The sequence below is a fragment of the Oncorhynchus mykiss genome, chromosome 3, assembly GCF_013265735.2.
Source record: "Oncorhynchus mykiss isolate Arlee chromosome 3, USDA_OmykA_1.1, whole genome shotgun sequence".
Lineage (NCBI taxonomy): Eukaryota > Metazoa > Chordata > Actinopteri > Salmoniformes > Salmonidae > Oncorhynchus > Oncorhynchus mykiss.
The window spans coordinates 32,834,498-32,853,118 of record NC_048567.1 but is presented as its reverse complement, the minus strand read 5'-3'; the positions used below and the strand labels follow the sequence as shown (position 1 = coordinate 32,853,118).

The 18,621-nt window shown below is 41.2% G+C and overlaps 1 protein-coding gene across 2 annotated transcripts; it reads right to left on the bottom strand.

The window, feature by feature from the left end:
• Window positions 1–313: 313 nt before the first annotated feature.
• LOC110518743 (transcription and mRNA export factor ENY2-2) lies at window positions 314–2,210 on the bottom strand. 2 transcript variants are annotated; one of them, XM_021596180.2, is made up of 5 exons: window positions 2,059–2,210; window positions 1,610–1,687; window positions 1,444–1,514; window positions 842–916; window positions 314–754 (listed from the first exon to the last, which is right to left on the bottom strand). In XM_021596180.2, exons 2-5 carry the CDS (start codon window positions 1,675–1,677, stop codon window positions 681–683), a joined length of 288 nt encoding a protein of 95 aa, XP_021451855.1. In that variant the 5' UTR covers window positions 1,678–1,687; window positions 2,059–2,210; the 3' UTR covers window positions 314–680. The 2 variants fall into 2 exon arrangements, with proteins under 2 accessions (XP_021451855.1, XP_021451861.1); XM_021596186.2 differs by having other exon boundaries at window positions 2,053–2,171.
• Window positions 2,211–18,621: the final 16,411 nt, after the last annotated feature.

Here is an 18,621-nt window from a genome sequence, read left to right as displayed (position 1 = left end):
AGGGTCGTCATTATGGGAACATGTATGTTTGTTTATAAGCACAGGGGATGTAATTTAGTCAAAGGACACCTTAAGTTTCAATGCACCACTGTAGTGTGTTTCAGATTACCAAGGTAAATTGCCCATACAGCTCCATATCTTGAGTTTAAGTACATCATTTGATTCTTTATTGTGCATATTATTTTACAGTACCTCTAGTATGAGATTAACTATTGGCCAGATACTCAATTGAGTATCTGAGTATTAAATGAGTTAAATCTACAAAGTTAATCTACACAGACCGACTGTAACACAGTCTAAAAGATTGAGTGTCAACTTCGTACAAAACCCAGAACCAGCTTTATTACCAACTCCGCTCAAAAGCATTTCTCTAATGACAAACCAACTCAAAATGAGAAGACAATCCACAGATTAAAAACAGCATAGAATGTTATGTATTCCAATACAACGTACAGTTATTGACACATGTTGACTCGTTGCATCATGTAAAGAACTGCCGGCGGTGAAAAACAGACATCTTTCATTCTTAAAATCGGACATTGAACAAAGTAATTGAATAAGTCTAAATCATGATGGATGATTGCATCAAATAGCTAGTAATAACACGATGGCAAAAATAAAACAAGCTCGAAAAACTGATAGCAAAAGGGGTTTAAAAAAAAAAGGTCCCGTTGGTTCCATTATGTGGCATGCTGAGCCAGGAAGGCTCTTATCCTCTGCAGCAGCTCCTTCTTCACACTATCAGGCACCAGAACTGAGGAGGAAATAAAGATACAGTAGGGATGAGCAGAGGGATGAGAAAAAAGGTACTGTATACACAACAACAAAAAGGCCTAAATACCTCTTCCTTTAGGGGTGATTTCTACCACAAGGTCCTCGACAGTCACATGCTCCAAGCCCTTTTCTTTGATGACATCTGCAAACAGTTCCTTGATGAGTGGCATGATGGTTACACAGTTTTTTTTTTTATAATAAAACAATTATTTTGTTTAAAATGTTGTTTTTCTCTGTCATACTACTAGCCACAATAGCAATTTATGAAGTTGGCTTTCGCTAGCCCAGATATATTCCCAATCTCATAACTAGCTGCCAAGAGCCATTTCAGGCTATAAATGAAGTTAGAGTAGCTAGTGTGTCTAACAATTTTAAACGGCATGCCTGCTGGCAAGGTTGGTAGACTTTAGAAAAGCAAGCAATTACAAAATGTACTGAATGAGACTCACATTCCTTTCAATCTTTTACCCAGAATGTTAAGCAGAGATGCATATTCAGTTTATTAAAATAAAAAAAAGAGCAGACAGGACAATACAGACAGATCAAGAGATTTGATGTGCAGAAAAATATCAATATAATTTTTACATAGAATTAAGCATAATGATTGCTGGAAAAAAATGGTTTCAGGTGTTTGAAAAAATGCTAAATTCTCCTTTGCAAAACTCTTACCTTTGCAATGAGCTTTCAGCTGATCCCTCCATCCGCATTCAGTGAGTTTAGCTCTGAGCAACTCCTTCAATCTGTGGTTCAACCAAAACAAGCAAGAACAGTAGTGACCATAGAGTTGATCGGTCTTCTAATAACGATTAAATAGACATTTGTGAAATGTTCTTACCGCTCTCGTTCACCCATCTCAGTTAATTTCTGATTAATTGTTGCTCTCATCTTGGAATCTTTGCTCATATTCTTTTAGCTGCAAAGGTGAGATTCAGAATGAGTTTATGTTGTGGTGTTAGCTAGCTAGCTTTCATTAGTCAACTGCTGAGGCAGGGATCAGTTTAATAGTTAACATTAGCTAGCTACTGTAAGTCTACAAACAAGGTGGACAGCTGTCTATCATGAAAAATGTTAAGATTTGGGCTGTAGATAACATTAAATCACTCCTCTTTAGAACAAACTACGAGCAGCATAAACCATTGCTAGGCTTTACTTGCTAGCTATTTGCTAACTGTTGACAAGCTAACGTATTTCTGACATTAGCCAGGCAAACAAGCTCGTTCACTATCTGATAATTGGCGATAACAAGCTACATCGCTATCAAGGACGTAAAAATCTCACACTTGCCCAAAACGTTCGATGAAAAGTGCATGCTGTTGCACACAGTGCCAATAAAATTATAACTGGCGAGCTAGTTCGCCACAGCTAATTGTTGTGTCCCACAATGAATAAGGACCCCCAGGAAACCGTTGATACCAGAAAAGGTTCCTAACTTTTAATGAAGTACTATCGTTATGCCACTAGGTGGTAGAGTTGAATAAGGACTCGGATTATAACATAGACTCAACTCTTACAGAGTGATAACGTTACATAGATGAGATCAGTTGAGTTTTATGTTCCTACAATGCCTCTTATTGTACACGTGACCATGAAGTGCTGTTTTTGGCAAGTATTAGATGTTTGCTCAATCCTAATAATATTCGTTAAGAAGAATAACCCTGAGTCTGGGTTAAGATTGTTTTATGAAATCATGAAACTCCATAGTTGAATGCACTGATCGTCAGTTTGGATACTGCTAAATTACAAAATGTAAAAATACAAATATTATGACATCAGTTTAGACGTCAGGTGTTCTGTTTCTTTTTAGCTGTCTAAAAATCAACTTCCATCAATTTGTAGTACAGTCAATTTGTAGTACAGTATTTCAGTTTCCAATCTCTGGTGTTGCACCACTTTTAATATGGTGTTAGAAATATTACTTTATTTTGTGAAATTTTTTATCCTACCTGGAAAATCTTCAGAATTGTATGGAAAACAATTAGCTCAAGAAATCAAATATTGGAACAATATAAAACTTGTGACCTTGTCAAGAAGTTCTGACCTTATGGCGTAATGGTTCAGGTATTGATTTGACAGTCACTGGGCCAGGGTTCAAGCCCCGGTTGGGGCTACCCCTTGAATTTGCTACTTATGACAACATGTTTACACAGGCAGTCCAATTCTGATCTTTTGCCCAATTATGGTCAAAAGATAGGATGTGAACGGTCAAAAGACCAATAATTGGGTAAAATATCAGAATTGGGCTGCCTGTGTAAATGCAGCCCATGTGTTTGAAACTCTTTTTCAAATGAGTCAAGGGAGAGAAGGATAGGATAACAATGTTTTGCAAACAAGTTGAAGTAATAGAGTGTGACTAGAAAACAAAGTTAACCAGGCTGAAATTGCTGCAGTTTTGAAATGGTATCCTAGGGTTGGTTTAAAGGAGGATCAAACATGATAGTGGATTTTCTAAGACACTTGGCACCGTCTCCTAATTCCTTAATGGGGTACTCCTGCCAACCATTAGCCACCTGGGGTTACTGAAAATGTTTATTTTCTCAGAAGTATTTTGATGAATGATCTGTGCATAACCCCTTACATCACAGTCTAATACATGGGGAAAGAGCAGGGATTAAAAGTGTATTTAGCTGTTAATTTAAGATGTTGAGAAAGACAATGAGAAAAAAACTGCAGATACTTCATCACATCCTTTCTAGATCATATAGGCCTACTACATATACTAATATACTTTGTGTGGTGTTTAGAGAAAGAAGGCATTTAAGGTGACGAGAGTTTACCTCAAATCTTTCATGGTTTAAGAAGAGTTTTGTGTTAAATGCAGCTTGAAAAAACATGCCGTGTCTGCTACAATGTGTTTGAACACGACACTACCGGAGTACTCAAACGAGAAGGAGTTATCCGAGGATAAATAAACCTCAAACTGAAGTTCAAGTATTGATTTAAACTGATCAGTTGACGGTTTCTTCCTGGGTTGAGGTAAACAGATGCCATCCTTCAGAGTCTAGTGGTCCCTGGAATATCCCAACACTGACTACCTGACCGCATAATTAATTAAGTCTGGGCTTTTGGTAAACAAATCTCTCTTTAAAGTACAGGAACCCCCTGCAACCCCTTATTATGTGTAATATTTTTTTTTTTAACTGACAGTCTACTATGCCTGTTCTGCTCAACTACAGTTTAATGAAACACTTTCCTGACTTTTGGAATCCATGAAGAACTTTAATTGCCTCTATTTTACTGACTTTAAAGCACCCAAACTCCAGCAGACCTCTGACTAAATTGACAAGCAGCAAAGAGATTCCCACTGAAGGCAGAAATGCTACTACAAAGTTGGAAAAATGATTGATGGGTTACCTGGTCTGGATGAACTAATGACCTCCCATGTCAGGAGCTCTAAAGTACCGAAGCAGAGCACTTGTTCATCTTGAATTAATCACCTGTAGTAATTGCAAATCATTGTTCATTTGTGTGTTTTGACAAGGGGCCGTTTGATTAATGTAACATGCTTAATATAAATGGAAATTAAAACGATAATTAACACTCAATCTTTATCATGAGTGGTTTCGAAATGTCAATGTTTACACTGGCAAAGACCATTACTTCTTCGGCTCAGCTGCACTTGGTCTTTGAGGTGCCTGTTGCTGTGCGCTGTGCGCTGTGACACAGTGGAGATCAGTGAGCATGCTCAATGAATTGGATGCTACAGGCTAAGTGAGAGACTCAATGCACTGAAGTGACAGGATAATCTTCCTCCCTGGCCCTTTGAGGCACTCCTTATCTCCGTTCCCTGCTCCTCATCCTCCTCCATTACCCCAGTGTTATCTCTGTGGCACAGAGTTTAGGTGAGAAGAATATATAGTGGGAAAGAAAGCTGTGAGAAAGTGAATGAAATATTCATCAAGGCACTTACAGGGTTCAAGGGGATATGCAGAAGTTCTCTCAGTGAATGCTAGCCCAAGAGTAACCCTCAAAACAGAAAAATGGAGCTAAGAAATTAGTAGCTTTATGTGTTCCTTCCAAAATGCGGCAGACACTGATTTATAACAGAGGACAGTTGCAGCTAAATATTAGCTATACTATTCATGCATGTGGAATCATTTGAACCAAAGCCATACGATTTTGTGTTATTGTCAATGCAACACATATACAGGTGCATTCAGAAAGTATTCAGAACCCTTAACTTTTTCCACATTTTGTTACGTTACAGCCTTATTCTAAAATTGCTTAAATAAAACATTTTCCTCATCAATCTACACATAATACCCCATAATAACAAAGTGAAACAGGTTTTCAAATGTATTAAAAATAATAAAAAATAAATACCTTATTTACGTAAGTATTCATAATCTTTGCTATGAGATCTCAGGTGCATCCTGTTTCCATTGACCTTCCTTGAGACGTTTCTACAACTTGGAGTCCACCTGTGGTAAATTAAAAACAAGACTGAACTCTTTGGCCTGAATGCCAAGCGTCATGTCTGGAGGAAACCTGGCACCTTCTCTACAGTGTAGCATGATGGTGGCAGCATCATGCTGTGGGGATGTTTTTCAGCGTCAGGGACTGGGAGACTAGTCAGGATCGAGGAAAAGATTAATGCAACAAGTACAGAGAGATCCTTGATGAAAACTTGCTCCAGAGCACTCAGGAACTCAGATTGGGTTTGAAGGTTCACCTTCCAACAGGACAATGACCCCAGGCACACAGCCAAGACAACGCAGGAGGGGCTTCAGGACAAGTCTTTGAATGTCGTTGAGTGGCCCAGCCAGAGCCCGGGACTTGAACCCGATCGACCATCTCTGGAGAAACCTTAAAATAACTGTGCAGCGACGCTTCCCATCCAACCTGACAAAGCTTGAGAGGATCTGCAGAGAATAATGGGAGAAACTGCCCAAATACAGGTGTGCCAAGCTTGTAGCATCATACCCAAGAAGACTCGAGGCTGAGGGAGACAAGGCGGAGATATAGGAATTTTAAAAAACATTTTATATTTGAGATTCTTCAAAGTAGCCACCCTTTGCCTTGATGACATCTTTGTACACTTTTGGCATTCTCTCAACCAGCTTCACCTGGAATGCTTTTCCAACAGTCTTGAAGGAGTTCCCACATATGCTGGGTACTTGTTGGCTGCTTTTCCAATACTCTTCGGTCCAACTCATCCTAAACCATCTCAATTGGGTTGAGGTTTGGGTGATTGTGAAGGCCAGGTCATCTGATGCAGCACTCCATCACTCTCCTTCACAGCCTGGAGGTGTGTTGGGGCATTGTTCTGTTGAAAAACCATCAAGGACCACCAAGGACCCTGGAACACCACATCAACCAAAAAACTAAAATATATACACATAAACACAAACAAAATACTGCCCTAGTTAGAGCTGCCCGATTGCCCCAACCAACCTCCAGACCTCAGCTACTGTACCTTTGTGCACAGGAAGCACGAAATAGATGACAGGATTGACAGGACAAGAGGACAACACAAAACAACACAAAATAAACTGTGGCCGGTCAAACAAACAGGTTTAATGTCCTCTGAGGTTTTTGCTTTGTCATTATGGGGAATTGTGTGTAGATTGATGAGGGGGAAAAAACATTGTAACTTAACAAAATGTGGAACAAGTCAAGGGGTCTGAATACTTTCCGAACGCACTGTACATATGTAAAAGGAAATGGAGGGCTTGAAGCCAACTGCAACAGTACACTATCATTCTGTCTACTGATTACCCTCTGCCTCATCATCAAATTAATCATTCATCATTTACGAGGACAACTAGTCTGAACTATTGTTGAAACTAGAAAATGACTATTGTTACCGGTTAGAAAATATTTCTCAATCAGAATATATAACCTTTGGGTAGTAATTACATTCCTATGATATACAATATACAACATTTGCATGCAATAGAATATGTTGTGGAGGTGGGGAGCAGGAGTTGGAGATACTGGAGTGTAGCTATGACTTTTATACATATTAGAGTCACTCATTTGGCTGTAGAGTAATTTAATTGGTGAGAAATCTACTTAATCACATTTTAGTGGTTAGCAAAGCAGATAGTATCTTAAATGTCATGTGGTAGGTAATTTGTTTCTGTTCATCAGCTTGAGTAAATTAAAACAAGGTTTCTCATTTATGGCGTGCAAAATTTGCTTCACAATAAACTTGGAAAGCCAGTATGGATGTTTGGAGTATAATTGTGTTATTTTTGACAGGATGAAAACCATGCCTTGAGGTATTTTATTTCTGTTGTGATCATTTAGCACAGATCTTCTAAAACAATAGCTTGCAGGGCAGCAGCTGCATTATGTACAATTATGTACAATGCTCTAAAACCTGAAAAGTATTTCCCAAACCTCTCTCTCTCTCTCTCTCTCTCTCTCTCTCTCTCTCTCTCTCTCTCTCTCTCTCTCTCTCTCTCTCTCTCTCACCACACCCCTTTATTTCTCTCTCACCATACTCTCTCTCTCTCTTCCCCTCGCTCTCTCTCTCTCTCTCTCAAAAATGCATGCATTACACACACGCACACGCACACGCACACAAAGACACTCACACTAAGACATTTCATATTAGCCTCCTCTTGCCTGGTCCCTTAGTGACACCAAGAAATCCATCTCTCCCTCAGCACCTGACCTCCCAACACCATCCCTCAGCATCCTTAAAATGGCATTCCCAGAACAGGCTCCATCTATTTACATCTCCACCCCCTCCTAAAAAAACAACACTGCTAGCCCAGTAAACACACAGGAATACAAAAACAGTGTCTGTTAGCTGAAGGGACGCGGGATAACGTGACATCTTGGGTGAAATTAAGTTGTGATGACTCTATAATGATGAATAACATTGTGGGTCAAGGGTAGATAACATATCACCGAGTAAATCTACCTGACAAACTGTATTCAGATGGGACCATAGAATAGGGAATATTGACCCGCGGCTCTATTGAAAATAAGAGTTGTATTGTTGAGCTCTACCATACTGAATTTCCTCAATACACAGAGTACCAAAAATAATAGAAATGTTGAGTTGTCTGTAAGAGTATTTAATATCCAGAATGCTAATTTCAAAAGATATTTCTGTGAGTCATACATCTGGCCGTTCTCTAGTTACTTTGCTCTAGATACATACTTTTGTATGAATTCCAAATGCCATGTTTAACCTCAGCTCCCATCCTTCTGGTTAGTGGGTTTAAAATAGAACAGTCTTAACACTCTTATGTAATAAATCAAGATGACTGCAATCTGAATGTCTAGATAGTGATGCTGTTCTCTCACTGGTTTTTAATCTCAGACATAAACGATGTCACTGCACTAAAGACAAAGGCCAACATTATGTGTGGGTACTACACATAGACATACAGTAGAGTCTGTGTGTGTAAATTGAAGGGAGGCGTGTTTACATTGACAGTTTACATTGAAATGTACTAATTTTAATATGTTGCTGAGGTGCACAATTCTAAGTAGATTCATTGGGCACATAGTTGGAGGCAAATGGATGTGCAGCATTAGAAACCAGGTAGTCTGGGTCCTGGATCCTGATTGGCTGAAAGTCGCGGTGTATCAGACATTATGAACAAGGTAGTTCGAGACCTGAATGCTGATCGGCTGACAGCCGTGGTATATCAGACCGTATACCACAAGTATGACAAAACAGTTATTTTTACTGCTCTAAATACATTGGTAACCAGTTTATAATAGCAATAAGGCACCTCTGGTAGTGCCCAAGAACACCACTTGGTCATATACCACACCTCCTCGGGCCTTATTGCTTCACTATACAATGGCTGAATAGTACCATACTCTCTCCTTCTTTACCTCTTTCCCTCTTCCATTCCTCTCTCTCTCTCTCTCTCTCTCTCTCTCTCTCTCTCTCTCTCTCGCTCTCGCTCTCGCTCTCGCTCTCGCTCTCGCTCTCTCTCTCTCTCTCTCTCTCTCTCTCTCCACTTACTCTCTGTTTCATTTTTAACCTAATCTATTTCTGCCACAGGGTCTTCACTAATGCAAACAGCAGCAAGCCAGTGGTTCCTGCAAACATCATTACTCAAGCTGGATAATGCCATCATGCCAAGCTCCCTGACACTAGAATGCCAGGGACATTATCTGTGTGTGTCAGCTCCTATACCACATTAACAAACAGGCAGTAGGGCCCCGAATGGCTTCTGAACCTGACTCTTTAATACTTTGATGAATGGAATAGAGTTAGCAGCTTTGCTACATGGCATCCAGAGTCTTTCTAAGAAATACAGGATTTAAAGGAGGTGATTGTTGAGTGAGCCAAGCAGAGAGCGATGAAGGAGACAGAGCAGTGTGATTCCGCTTGCCTTGCTGTTTACCCAGCAAGCCCATTTTGGTTCCTTGGAAGTTTTGGGAACGTCAGTTTTTGGTTTTCCACTGGTTCTGGGAAGGAAGCCATAAGTTTCCTGCCTTTTAAAATGGAAATGACATGCTATTTGAAGGTAATTGAAATAATGTTTAATAACACTGCTAGCTTAGGTTACCTGTTTGAACTTCAAGCACAGATTGGACACATGGAAATTCACTTGCTTATGGTAGAATTAGGAAACCTGCAGAAAACGTTATGCTGAAGTACTGCAATTCCTACAGAAGAATGCTGTTTCTTAATGTTCTCTGAACTTTCTGAGAACATGACTTTAAATAGAACCATGAGGAAATCTGTAGGAAACGTTATGGAAAGGTTGTCTGCAAAATAACCATAGCACTACCAAGCTCTAAGAAACAGGTTCCTACAACGTTATATGCTAGCTGGGTATCCATGCTTGGTTGCATGCAGGCAGGGGGCAGGTGCTCCTTTGCTGCGAGACTTCATTAGCCTGAAGGGAGCCTTCACTGATAAACGACCCGCTTGGCGAGACGTATTTGTCACTGTGTTAGCAGTATCATACTGAGGACGCACACACACATGCACACAAACACATATGCACGCAGACAGACACACACACAGAATTGTGGCCCCGAATGCTGAGTAAGAGTTTTTTGCTATGTGTGCTGAGGGAGCTGGCATTAGACACTAGCTAGAGGCACTGTCACAGCTACACATTCATCACCACAGAGATGAGCTCCGGCATCCCATAATTCACTAGCAGTTATGCCAGCACAACATAAAAAATACTTATTATTTGCATTGGCATATTTGGCAACGAACTAAATAGTATGTGCTTGATTCAAGACACATTGACTATCAGGAAACATAATGATACAACTTATGAAACGTAACTTTTCAATGACTAAAGTGTACAACAAAATAATTGACATTTGAATGTTTCGTAAAAACCTCCTCTTATTCCCGCTGGGGATTAAACTGAAGACTACTACTATAAACATGTATACAGTAAACAGTCACATCCAAAATTACTGGCACCCTTGATTGTCACGCCCTGATCTGTTTCACCTGTCCTTGTGATTGTCTCCACACCCTCCAGGTGTCGCTTATTTTCCCCAGTATATTTATCCCTGTGTTTCCTGTCTCTCTGTGCCAGTTTGTCTTGTATGTTTCCAAGTCAACCAGCGGTTTTCCCGTTCTCCTGCTTTTTGCATTCTCCTTTTTCTAGTCCTCCCGGTTTTTACCCTTGCCTGTTTCTGGACTTTGTACCCGTTCTGCCAGTCCACGGCCGTTCTCTTGCCTACCCCTTTGGATTAATTAACATTGTAAGACTCCGACCATCTGCCTCCTGTGTCTGCATTTGGGTCTCACCTTGTGCCTTGATTTTGATGGCCAAGCACATGTCAAAATCCACAAAGAAATGGTTAATTGACCACAGAATCAACATCTGCATGGCCTATCTCAGTCTCCAGACTTGAACCCCATTGAAAACCTGTGGTTTGAATTGAAGAGGGCGGTCCATAAGAGCAGACAGTATGGAGGCATGGTTGAAAATCCATTCCAATGTGTTTTTCAATCTCATTAAACATTACGGAAAAAGGCTAAGTGCCGTTATCTTCTCAAGGGTAGGGTGCCCAAACCAATTTCTTGAGATTTTTTCAATCATTTGTTCAACCAAAATAAATTCTCTGATCCATGGTATTAGTACAAAATAATATAATTTCCCAAACAAATTGAGCATACGATAATAGCTCAGTATTTTTTTCTCATCTTTATCAAGGGTGCCAATTATTTCTGATGTGATTGCATATGTATCTCACTAACTATAAATCACTTTGTATAAGAGTGTCTGCTAAGCGACTAGAATGTAAATGTCTATGTACTAAGGTGTGTTACATGAGGCACCAGTATGAGGAGGGAACACTAACGAGTCAGTGGTGAAATCCCATTGACTCCCTTGACATTGGCTCCCAACATACAGGACATTGACGAATGACTATAATCAGAGGAGACTGAGCAATGAGAATACACACATTTCCCCATGCTGTATGATGTAAATAGCAGTTGAACATGCAGTGTCTTCTCACTGTGTCCATAGACTAATCTGATTCCCTTCGCATTTCGCCTCGCATGAATCTGTGTTCCTAATCAGCCCAGCTATCATAGAGGTTCCTCTGCTTTCCAAAACAGGGTCTCTCTCAGTTATTGCCAATTGAGCGAGAGTTACTGTTGCATAAGGTATCCTGCGCGCTGCTTTCTATTTACTCAAGTGCATTATTATTATATCTACCTTTCAAATGCCTTAATGATTGTTGATTTGAGCGGAACTTTTGAGGGTCATATTGGGTCAGTCCATGGTTAGGCCACAACTAAGCAACTCTAACCCAGTAGTGAGATTGAAAAAAGGGCAGCAAGATCAAGGCTCATCTCATTCTCTAAATGGAAATAAATCTGTTTAACGTTGTTTGTAATTGAACGTGTCCAAGGCCTCTCTGATTGGCTTCTTTGGATGACTGTGAGGACACTTTCTGCATAAATTCGATTTAACATTGGTATGTCACGCGAGCACTCACCATTCACTGCTGTTGCATACCTACAACTTGTGAAGGATTTGTGTGATCCACCCTATACACCAAAGCAATGGCTGGCCAAAGCAATGGCTGACCAAAGCAATGGCTGGCCAATCCTGGCCAGGATCCAGGTCTACTGTTGTGATCTAAAAAGCATCCGTCACAACTCACCAGTGGATCCTGACCCATCAAATGGCAACACTGATTTCAACTCGACTCTAAACATAACTGCACCAGGCCATTTCTTAGCCTCTTTGGTAAGTGTGACATGTTTCATGATAAAGTATGAGTTTAGTTGCTCATAATGTTCTCTTTTTGTTTGCTGTCCTTTTGGCCCATTGGGAAATGATGGTTATTGTCTAGGTGTAGATGTTTTCCTTCCTGAGTGCGCTACTGACGTCAGACTGAGACGGATCCCATTTTGATACAATGTTAAAAACACATTTAATTCCCCACATGAAACCCATCTTAGCCTCTTATCATCTATACCTTATTATGAAATCATTGTTAGCACTCCTGCTGCCCCCCCCCCCCCCCCCCCCCACACACACACACACAATCATACACACATAGACACATACACACAAACACAGAGTAGTACACACAACACACAGTAGTAGACACTTCCTTTCATATTCCGTAGAGTAAGCCTATTCCCTTCACAATCCTTGAAAGCTTGAGTCACTTCAGAACTATGAAACTACAACGCTCAAATTGTTAGGTTGCTATAGTGACCGCTGAACTGATGCTGATGGTTTGAATAGAACCTCAGTAGGTAAAATTGGTCTCAATACCCTTCCATGCCACAGATTTCCTATTCTCTGAATGGGTTTGGAGAGATAATGCACATTATTAGTTAATACTTTAACGCTAATGCACTTACGCAAATTCCACACAATAGTTTTCCTTTTTTCTTCATTATGACCATTTACAGAATGACCTATTTAAACATTATAATTTCAAATTTCGAGTTTATATAAAACAGAACATAATGATTTGCGGTAAAAAAGAAAAAAATCCAATATTTGTGATTCTCTTCTATGTCTACCGTGACAAGGTACATTTTGAATTAGCAAAGAAGCCTTCGATACAGTAAGAAGGAGAGGTGAGGGTTAAAAGTTCTTCCATGCATAATTAGATTCACTGCTACTCACACATCAAGACAAAATGCAATTGAATAGAACCAGCTACAGTTCAGGTGTTTGGCTGCTTCCTGTGAAGTTATGGTATAAAGGGTTTTAGAGACAGATACTTATGAAGATGCAAAAGAAATGGAGAGGATACCGATGCGTGAGAGATGAGGAAAGAGAGGAAGTGGGAGCAGAGCGAGGGGATGACAGAGGCTCGCCTCGTGGGAGACTGTTGCTGATTACTGCTGAGGTGTGGTGGACTCCCGGGCGCTTATAACCGCCCGAAGCATCGCCCAGGTGGGGGCTACACGTTTCGGTGGTGGATCTGTTCTAGCCTAGCTACAGAGAAGGAGTAGCTGTGAACTTCAGAGACAGAGGTGCTTGATAAAGAGCTTTGAGATTATGTATGAAAAGTGCTACATTAAATAAATCTATTATTATTATTTACAGACTCAAATTACACTCTACTTAAGTGATAATACCCAAGAATCTGGTGTTTGTTGGATATATTGGCACGGGTGTTGTTAGTCTCGAGACGAAGTATACACATGCTGTATATTTCAAAGTGAACCCCATTCTAACAATCACCTTCCCTACCAAAGACAGAGAGTCTGTTATTGAAGACACAATGTATTGTAATGACCCTAGGGGATATGTGCCTCACATTGTTTTCCAACTGGGATATCGTTATTGGGATTGTGGCTGGGGTGTTTTTCTATCTCAATTTACAATACTTAAAATACGTTATTTTGTTGAATTGTTTACACAAAAATGCATACACTGAGTGTACAAAACATTAGGAACACCGGCTCTTTCCCTGACATCGACTGACCAGGTGAATCCAGGTAAAAGCTTTTTTTTTGATGTCACTTGTTAAATCCACTTCAATCAGTGTAGGTGAAGAGGAGGAGACATGTTAAAGAAGGATTTTTAAGTCTTAAGAGAGTTGACACGGGTGCCATTCAGAGGGTGAATGGGCAAGACAAAATATGTAAGTGCCTTTGAACGGGGTATGGTAGTAGGTGTCAGGCGCACTGGTTTGAGTGTGTCAAGAACTGCAACGCTGCTGGGTTTTTCATGCTCAACAGTTTCCTGTGACATTGTGTAACTGTTGGATGTCCAATGGTGGCAGAGAGGATGGTGCGTTACAGCCAGTAGCGCTAGCCAGCCAGTAGCATAGACAAGAAGGGTTAGCTATCAGTTGTTTCAGTCAAGATTCGAGGGGTAACATCTGTCTTTTTCTTCTACCAATTCAAAGTTATGCAAATATTTCCACGATAAAGGTTAATGTCTCTGCCATTTATTTTCAATTAAGCCTGAACAGGGGCGAATTTCTATCCAGGCGGAACAGTCGGCGGTGCTCGTGAATGCCGCTCAGCCAAGAAAATAGGTGTCTGCTCTATTCTTCAAACGGTGCTGTGTTAGCTAGCTGCTAACACTATCAGTTTACAGAGTCACATTTATTAACAACAAAAATCATTGTTTTTGAATACATTTTTGGGGTGAATCATTTCTGTTGCATGTAAATATTTGCTTTATGAATGCTTATGGTAGGGTGACCAGACATCCCCGATTTCCAGGGACAGTCCCCGGTTTTGTTGGCCTGTCCCCGACTATAGCTGTCCCTGAAAATGTCCCCGATTAGTCCTCAGCAACTCTGAAGTTAAATTATTTCAATAATCGAGCACTGTATCCAATCAGATTTGCATGTAACATTGAAGTCTATCCTAATAACAAACTTGTCTGCTACCTTTTTACGAGAATGCTTGATCAGTGATACATAGTAACCACCACATGATCGACCATGAACATCCTGGAACTTCCTTTAGCGGGGAGACTGAGGAGGATGGAAGGTTGTGGCTGTAGACCTTGTGCTCAATCCGAGGGAGGGAGAGGAGTTACTGTGTGTGTCTGTGTGCGCTTGCCTACATTTGTGTGCATTTGTGCATGTGTGTGCGAGTGAGAAAGTGGTGACGCAAAAAGGGTGAGGTGAGGCAGAGTGACAGGGCGAGGCAGAGTGACAGGGCGAGGCAGAGTGACAGGGTGAGGCAGAGTGACAGGGTGAGGCAGAGTGACAGGGCGAGGCAGAGTGACAGGGCGAGGCAGAGTGACAGTGTGAGGCAGAGTGACAGTGTGAGGCAGAGTGACAGTGTGAGGCAGAGTGACAGGGTGAGGTAGAGTGACAGGGTGAGGTAGAGTGACAGGGTGAGGTAGAGTGACAGTGTGAGGCAGAGTGACAGGGTGAGGCAGAGTGACAGGGTGAGGCAGAGTGACAGGGTGAGGTAGAGTGACAAGGTGAGGCAGAGTGACAGGGTGAGGCAGAGTGACAGGGTGAGGTAGAGTGACAAGGTGAGGCAGAGTGACAGGGTGAGGCAGAGTGACAGGGTGAGGCAGAGTGACAGGGCGAGGCAGAGTGACAGGGCGAGGCAGAGTGACAGGGCGAGGCAGAGTGACAGGGTGAGGCAGAGTGGCAGGGTGAGGTAGAGTGAGAGAATGAAAGAGAACGACGGAGCAGCAGAAACAAGAATATATGAATTATTTCCCATCGACTTTTAGCAGCAGAGACTCCTAGAAGAGGGGAGGGTGTTTTTTTGGAAGGGAACAGTATGTTCTTCTGTCAGCACAGAAGATTAACTTCAAATGACTAGGACAAGATTCATGAGTACAATGAGTGTATGCAAATTTTTTTTTAAAGTAGTTTGCTTAATATACCTCAAATGGTCTTTCCCTCTGTCTTTCCCTCTTTCTCCCTTTCTGTCCCTCCCTTTCTGTGTGTCTGTCCATCTGTCTGTCTGTTTACTTTTGTGTGACTGTTCATCCGTGCACATATGTGTGTTCACACATCAAGTAGCTCTTATAGCACTCTAGTGCCTCATGTCACCCACCTCACATCTCTAGATGCTCTCTGTTGCCATCTGTCTCCTGCCCATCTGTGTATCTAAGGACAGATGAGGTAATGGGTTTTTGGATGGGTTGGAATAGGCTTTCAACTGATTTGGAGGGCTACTGAACGCAGGTGATTCTCAAAAAGAACGACTGAACTGAACAGACACCGTCTGTATTGAAGCATCACAGAGCCAACCGCTGAGTACACTGCTTAAAACACACACTTCTGTTTGTGGGGAGGAGAAGTAAGCCACAATCAAGGAAGCTGAAATGAAATCTTCTCTAGAAGGTGGCCTTCTGATGTTGTATACTGTGCATGCATGCTTGCGTGCTTGAGTGTGTGCGTTGAGCAGGATCATTTCATACCCCCATTATGAGAAATGGCTCCCTCTAAAGGCTCTCTCTCTCTCTCATGAGGGGGTCTGATGTGCCGCGCTGCACCCAGGATTGGCTATAAGACCTCTTTAATGAAATAAATCTCGCTCAGGCTAAATTCATTAGAATACTGTCAAAACAATTGTGTTGAGCTGGTTTATGAGGGAGGCTGAGCCTGTGGGACCACCATACCATAATTCCACAATGTCCCAGTCTTCCGTTAGTCAGTGACCATAATGACATAATGTCAGAACTCATTCGATCCCCGAGGGAACCAGACAGAACAGTGTTTATTTAATCATGCATCGCGTATAAGCGGATTAATTAATCATGTAATAAACCATTCAACCTTAGGAGTCTATTGACTCACCCGTGCGTCAATGTAAGTAACATAATAAAAAAATCCCCATCAAAATGCGTCAGTTTAAGATAGAGATATCACTTATTATTATTGCATCGGCTGCGTCTCATTCCACCACATCCGCATATGGCGGCCTTCCGCATCTGCGGTGGAAGGGGTCCGAGCTACAGCGAGTTTTGTCAGACCATGTAACATCCCGAAAATCGGTCTTCTCGCGAAAACGTCTGTAGCGTCCGAGCGGTTTGGCATACACACTACTATTACACTCTAGAAAGGGGGCGCCCTCACTCTCACGATGGTGTTCTCCGTTTTGCTCTACGACCCCCACAAGTGTCACGGGACTCATCTGAAGTCAGTAACGCCGACGTGCCAACGTCTGTCCGTAGCGTCCAAACCGTTTGAGCTACAAACTCATAATGACCCCACTATGGAAAGGGAAGACTCTCGTGGGACTTGTCTAAAGGTATCCCATACAAACAAATGGAAGTATGGTGGTAGTTTTGTGGGAACAAAAATAAGGGATTAAATAAGTGTTAAAAAAAAAACGCAAATATTTCCTGAGCTTTAAAATATCTCCTAGATATAGGACAGACATTTCAAAACCTACTTTTTTTACTGTATTTTTTGCCTTTTATAAATGTGTTATTCAATGTGTTTCTATGGGCTATTGTAGTAAAGGCCACATTAAATATTTTATCAAGTAGCTAAATTATCCATGGTATGACCATCCTAAAACAATTATATATGTTAACTTAAACCCCCTCTCCCCCCTCTTAAGAACTGGTATTATCCATTTGCTTTAGCTCAAACACCTGAACAAGTACTGTGTAAAATTGTTGTTATGTTGTTGCTTTCTGTTTCCTCAGAGCTTGTGCAAAATTGTGGTTAGCAGTGGTACGTTTGAAGCAGAAAGGGAGTACAGTAAAAGAGAATGTCATTGTAACGGGGCTATTTTATCATCACAATTGTGTGAAATCTTGAAACGTTGAAATGAGAGGAAGTGTAATAGCTCAAAGCTGAAAAAAAGATGACATTTTAACATTCTCTCGTGTGACATTGCAGGTAGGCTTTGTACTCTTTACTTCAGACCACCTCTCTCCTTCCTTCCTTTCTTTGTCCCCTTTGTGTGTATCCTTTTCCTTCTCTCTCTCTCTAATTCTCCACTTTTCATTTCCTCACTCCTCCTTCTCTGAGAGAAGGTAGATGGTTGTTTGTTCTTTGATGAAACCAGTGAAATGGAAAGTTGAATGGGCAGAGGAGTAGATCGTCATCAGACTTAGCTGTGGTTGAACAACAGCCCTGTGCTAAGCTTCTATAGGAGGTAATGCAAGAGTTGGCCTCCATAGATCAGTGATCAGCAGCAGAGGAAGTAATGGCCCATAGGGGCAATGCAATGGATTTAGACAGAAAGTGTGGCCTGGTCATGGTAGATTCAATCACTCCACTTCCTCTATGCAATGTTGTCTTCGGCTGGAGCAGTCTACTCTTTTAATTGTCCATTAAATTCAATCAATCTCTGCCCATCATCATCATGTTTCCTCATTATACAGTACCTTGTACAGTAGCATGGTTGAATACTCATGTCTCATTGCCTAGAAGGGCATTCTAGGGATGGACATTAAAACCAGATGATGGGACAGTTAGAAATTATATTGGGACACCTTGCAATCATAACGCAATATCGCCTACACATGCAGATCGTACTTGCTACTAAGTTACAGAAGGATAAACCAACAACCACACAAACTGAAATTGGATACATTGTAAATGCAGGTCGAACAGATACTTTTTATTTTAAGCATCTGATGGCCTAACATGGTGAGTGATGAACATGAATTTCTCCGAAACCTATGTTGGAGTCATGACGCAAGTGGCGCTATGCTGTCAAATCCTCCTACGTGTTTCATGTTTGACCAACTGTTGTCAGCAACTGGTATTTTTTAAATGATGTTGCCATACTGGCAGGTTTGCTAGCAACACATGATTTAGCTAGTGTTTGATATGCAATGCAATCTCCCCCTAATGAAAAGTGTTGAATGTCCTGACGAGAGGGCAAACTTTTCTAGCTATGCCAGGAAAAATCGGCCATCATCAGCTCATTGTTGTGGATGTATCCAAATGAATCTCAATAGCTTAAACAAACGCAATTGCAGCTACTTTGCTGTTATTCTGGCTGCAAAGGTCATGACTGTGTAGCTA